At 54.8% G+C, this 5,604-nt stretch overlaps 1 protein-coding gene across 1 annotated transcript in view; it reads left to right on the top strand.

Annotated features, from left to right (window-relative positions):
* Window positions 1-5,604, top strand: part of R3HCC1 (R3H domain and coiled-coil containing 1) — a 14,165-nt gene that overhangs the window by 901 nt on the left and 7,660 nt on the right. Inside the window, exons 2-7 of the mRNA XM_027668924.1 lie at window positions 390-522; window positions 1,424-1,561; window positions 2,248-3,370; window positions 3,598-3,770; window positions 4,867-4,937; window positions 5,417-5,512. Of these exons, the coding sequence (XP_027524725.1) occupies window positions 428-522; window positions 1,424-1,561; window positions 2,248-3,370; window positions 3,598-3,770; window positions 4,867-4,937; window positions 5,417-5,512 (1,696 nt within the window). The 5' untranslated portion in view covers window positions 390-427. The remainder of the gene's footprint in view (window positions 1-389; window positions 523-1,423; window positions 1,562-2,247; window positions 3,371-3,597; window positions 3,771-4,866; window positions 4,938-5,416; window positions 5,513-5,604) is intronic.

Raw genomic sequence — 5,604 nt, 5'->3', positions numbered from 1 at the left:
GGGTGCTGGGGGTGCACAGGGTTTTTGGGGGGTCACACGGGACCCCGGGGGTGCACAGGGAAGGGAATAAAGGGGTCACAGAGCAGGATGGGGTGCTGGAGGTGCTGAGGATGCAGGATGGGGTGCGGGGGGTGCACAGGGAAAGGAGAGGGTGAGGGAGTGCACAGGGAAGGGGGATAAAGGGGGCACAGAGCAGGATGGGGTGTGGGGGGTGCACAGGGGATGTGGGGGGGTCACACAGGACCCCGGGGGCGCACAGGGTGGGTGGGAGCCAGGGCTGCAGGTGGATAAATCCGGGGGCACAGAGGGTGGGTGAGGTTTACAGGGGGTGCTGGCACCCACGGGGGGCCTCGTGGCCACCCCTTCACTCGCCCCCTGTCCCTCCCCAGGGCCCCCCCATCCCGCTGCCACGCTGGCGCTGCGCCCCATGGACGGCGTGTTCCTGTCCCCCAACGAGGATGAGTTCGTGGGCAGGATCTCCGAGGAGCTGGAGCACTTCATGGAGCAGGGGCAGCACCACAGGTGGGGGCCTGGCTGGGGAAGGGGGTACAGGGGGGTCCCTGTGTGACCTGACCCTCTCCCTGCCACCCTCTGTGGTCCCTGGGCGAGGGCAGATGTCCCTCCAGGGGTGTCGTGACTCATGTTTTGCATTTTCTGGAGTGAAAGCAGCAGCAATTGGAGCCTGGCTCCAAGGTTTGTGTGGCTCAGAACTTCCCTGTGGGCCAGGGATCAGTGTAGGATCTGCCATGTGCCCTCCCCTGTTCCCACTCCCCGTGGGCACTGGTGGCTTTTACACCCTGCATTTACCCCGACCTACCCCCTGATCCAGTGACCTTTGAAGCCCTTGAGGTGGCCAAAAAGAGGGTGCTGGGCAGGAGCAGGGCTGGGATTGCTCAGTTCAGCTCCCTGCCAGCTTGTGATGACCTTTAAATATTTGTTTCGCTGCTTTTGTTTTATAAACCTTTGGCAGGGAAGTCACCTGGGCAGTTGTCAAACACTCGGGAAGGAAACTGAAATGGGAAAAAAACCTTCTGGATGCAGGGAAATTGAGTTGTTGACTTATCCATTCGTGTTTTGCTGCTGGTTTTTGGAGCACACCCTTAGTGGGAGGAATGGGACCAGTAGCAGCATTCTGCTGGTGCTTCCCAGCCTTTCCCCCATGGATATAGGCCAGGACCTGGAATCAGGCATTCCCAGCTGCCTCATGCTCCAGAGCTGCATGCAAAGAAACTGTGTCTGGTTCCACATCTGGGATGGAGAAGGGATTTGGGCTCTTTTCATAAAGTCCTGCTTGGCTTTTGGGCTCTGATTTAAGCCCTGGACTGGGAATGACTCGGGAGAGAGGTGGTTAAATTTTTACTTCTCTTTTATCCTTTTCCCTCCTGCAAGTTGCTGATGCCCTGAGCCCTCTCTGTCTTTCCAGGGTGCTCCTGTTCCCCCCTCTGTCCAGTCGCCTCCGGTACCTGATCCATCGGACCGTGGAAAACATGGATTTGTTGAGCAGCTTCTCGGTGGGGGAAGGCTGGAGGAGGAGGACGGTCATCTGCCACTCAGCTGTCAGGTTGGTGGGGTTGGGGTGGTGCTGCTTTTCCTGGGGCTTTGTGGAAGCTGACAGGAATCCTGGAATCCTGGAATGGCTTGGGTTGGAAGGGACCTTAAAGCTCATCCCGTTCCATCCATGGGCAGGGACACCTCCCACTAGCCCAGGTTGCTCCAAGCCCTCTCCAGCCTGGCCTTGGGCACTTCCAGGGATGGAGGCAGCCACAGCTTCTCTGGGAATTCCAGCCCAGCCCCTCACAGCCCTCACAGCCAAGAATTCCTTCCTGGTATCCCATCTAACCCTGCCCCCTGGCAGTGGGAAGCCATTCCCTGTGTCCTGTCCCTCCATCCCTTGTCCCAAGTCCCTCTCCAGCTCTTGGAGCCCCTTCAGGCCCTGGAAGGGGCTCTCAGGTCTCCCTGGATCCTTCTCTTCTCCAGGTGAACCCCCCCAGCTCTTCCAGCCTGGCTCCAGGGCATAGAGGCTCCAGCCCTTGGATGGATCCCAAAATTTCCATGATGTTTTTCTGTGGGGTCTCCTTTGCCAACAGCATCTTCCAGCCCTGACAGAACAAGCAGCATTTTTCCCTGTGTGCCAACTTCCATGTTGGATTTGCTGCTTTTCCTCCTTTTCCCCTTGCAAACACCACGTCCCCTGGCTGTTGTTTTGTGTTCCCCTCGCTCACATCTCCCCATTCCCTTTGCCCCCAGGCTGCCCAGCGAGACCAGTGACCCAAAGCCCGGCCCCACCCCGGCCCGGCCCCACCGCCCCACACAGCCCTGGGGCCGGGGGGGCCGAGGGGCCCGGCCCAGGCACGGAGGGGACACCCATGGGGACACCTCCCGGGCCTGTGTGGGCTCTGGCAGGATCACCAGGCCCCCCAGGAGGAAGCCAGACAAAGCCCTGTACGTGCCCAAGGTGACAAGGAAGAAGGCGAACTGGAGGGAGCGGGACAGCCCCGGAGAAGCCGGAGGGGACGCGGCGCAGGGAGATGAAATCTGCCCCAAAAATTCCACGGGGGACGCCCGGGAGGAGCTGGGCAAGTCTGGAGAAGGCCCAGGGCGTGTCCCTGTGGCTCTTAGAAAGCAGCAGGAGCCCGGTGAAGGAAGTTTTTCGGGAAAAACTGACGCTGAGCATCCTCCGTGCGGTACAGACGTCCCGTCCTTAGGGAATAGCAACAATTCCTCTGAGCAGGAAAGTCGGGATAAAGACTGTTGTGATTCCCTTTCTTCTGGGCACAGTAAACCCCCACCCTCCAAGGCAGAAGAGCAAGGTCTGAGCCATGACAACACCGTTGTAGCAGAAGGCAGCGAATTCCTGCGAGACGGAGACCAAACCAGCGGGAATGCCGGAGCGCTGGAGAGTGGGAAAACCTCCCTGCTGGAAAACCGTGGTGGCAGCTCCTGTCCAGACCCAGCTGTGGTGCTGGAAAACCAAGATAAGAGCAGCCCTGCTGCCAAGAGCCTGGAGAGCAGCAGGAACCTGCCAGCACCTGCAGAGCAGGGCAAGGTCTCCGGGAATTCCTCCACGCTGGAAAGCCAAGATCGGGAGCGCCCAAGTGCGGAGCAGAACCCCCTGGAAGGGCAGAGAGAGCCTCTGGCTGCGCCTGAGCTGGGTGTTGGTGGTGACCCACCAGCTCCTGAGGAGCAGGGGGAGCACTGGGTGGATGCTCCAGGGCAGAGCCGCAGTGGGAAGGTGCCGCTGGAGGAGGAGGAGGAGAAGGAGCCCTCGGATGTGGCCAATGTGCCCTGGAGGGAGCTGCAGGAGGAGAGGGGGAGCAGGCAGGAGCAGAGCAGCCTGGAGGACGACTGCACTGCAGAGCTCTTGGCAGAGGTAGAGTTTGGCTGCGGGGTGGGCAAATTTTAGGGGAGAACTGGTGGCTGAGGGGAGGGAACGTCCCGTGGGAGGAGTGTCCCTGTGCTGGGAATGTTCCTGTGCTGGGAATGTCCTGGTGCAGGGAGCGGTTTGCAGCGGCCGAGGGGAGGAAGGGAAACCCTGAGGTTTTAATTTAATTTAATAATCACCCTAATTTGGTGATTGTTCCTCCTGAATCTCCTCAGATCATGGGGAATCTGACGGTGAAGGACATCAGCATCGAGAGGATCAGCGTGGACTATTCCAGCTACGGCCAGGCCCAGGTCAGCGAGGGGGATTTCGGCCACGTCACCGAGATCTACGACTTCCCTTCATCCCTGAAAACAGAGGATCTGATGGAAATGTTCTCAGATTTCCAGTGAGTACCTCCCTGAGCTCAGGGAGCAGCATCCAGGTTGGAATCTGCAGCAGAACAGGATTAACCCTGAGTTTTAGTTTCACCTTCGTGTCTTGCACCGTTTCCGAGCCTCAAAGGAGGCTTTTCCTGCATTTTATATGGAATTTAAAGCCCAGCTGGTCCTCCAGGGCTCTGTCACACACACAGTTATTGCCATCCAGGCTCCTCCTGGCTCCAGCCAAACTCTTCAGGTGATTTTAGGAGCTGCCTGAGTGAGGTTCTTCCCTCAGTGTTTGCAAGGAAAAGGGGCCCGATCCTGCTCTTTGGAGATAAGATTTGTTGTGTAAATACCTGGAGTGAGGTTGGAGCAGTGGCAGGAGCAGGACAAAGTTCAGTGATAACGGGCTCAGAGTTCCTCTCACTCCTGCCAGGTGGATAAATGCCCCTCTCCCTGTTTTCTCTCTCCATCCTCCTCCTCCCTCGGGATAACAAGTGGGTTAGATGTGAATGTTCACTGGGGATCCCTTATATTTATATATACCCCTGAATTTCATTTAATTCTGTTTGTAGTTTTTCCACTTGCTGGGAGCGAAGCTGAGCTGAAAACTGGGGGGATCCCACCCGAGCAGTCACCTGCTCCCAAACTCCCATTTTCCCCTGACTTAATTGGATTTTTCCATCAATCTCTTCACCCCGAGCTTTGTAAACCACTTTTATCAATCATTTCCTTGTTATTGTTGTGTCTGAGCAGTCAGGGGGGTGTTTGCAAAGCACTTCACAAATGACAATATTTTTGTGCTGCAAGACACAGTCCCTGAAATTCAGGTTGATTTTGGCCAGTTTTTTTTTTTTAAGAGGAAAAAGGAGTTTTGTGGTCTTGAAAGAAGCACTTTTAATGTGCTCTCTTCCTTCTTTTCCTTCCCTCATTTAAAATAAGGATAATGCCTCAAAAAGCACCAGCTGCCTCCATGAAAATAAATCCAATAAATACTAAATGCAAATAAATAAATAATTAAAATTACTAAATATTCCTGGCAGCTCCAGGGGGGGGGGGGCTACTGGGGTTTATTGTGGGTTTATTTTTCTGTATATTAATTAATATTTTATTGCCTTTCAGCGAGAGTGGTTTCAAAATCCAGTGGGTGGATGATACACACGCCCTGGGAATCTTCTCCAGCCTTTCCACAGGTATTTGGGGGTGGGATTGGAGCTACTGAGGTTTTTTCCTTCCTGTTCTCTTCCAGCTGGGAAGGATTTGGAGCCTTGGGAAGCTGGAATTGCTGTGGTGCTGTGTGGAAACTCTGCCCTTGCCAGAGCAGCGGGTTTTTAATTAAATAATTAAATAATCAGGATATTTCTGTGCTGCTCTCCTGGAAATTAATGGTTTTCCATCTTTTTTAACTCCTGTAACCGGACAAAAGTCCTTTAAACACTCAGGAACCTCCCAGGGGGTGGGGTGGCACCAAAATTCTGGGAAAACTGCCCTTTTTTGGGGATAAACCCCCCCCCAGCCCAAGGTCAGAGAGGTTCCCACCCAGCACAGGTGGATCCCAACAGCTTTTCCTGGGATTCATCCAACAAAGTCACAACCCTTTTAAAAGAACATCTTGATGTTTCCTGGGGTGGTTTTGTATCGTATTCTGATTTTTTTGGGTGGTTCTCTGCAGCATCTCAAGCCCTGGGCCGACGTTACCCCTGTTTGAAGATCCGGCCCCTGGTCCACGCCAGCAAACAGTCCAAGCTCAGGGCCCTGCAGCGACCAAGTAAGACAAGGGTTCCAAATTCACAGTATTTCTTTTTTTTTTTTAGCTAATATTGGGATGCTCTTCTTAATTTTTTAATGATAATTTTCGTG

Source organism: Corapipo altera, unplaced genomic scaffold (assembly GCF_003945725.1).
Source record: "Corapipo altera isolate COAL_440 unplaced genomic scaffold, ASM394572v1 182, whole genome shotgun sequence".
NCBI classification, from domain to species: Eukaryota; Metazoa; Chordata; class Aves; order Passeriformes; family Pipridae; genus Corapipo; species Corapipo altera.
The sequence above is the reverse complement of the archived record's forward strand: the minus strand, read 5'-3'. Positions and strand labels throughout refer to the sequence as shown.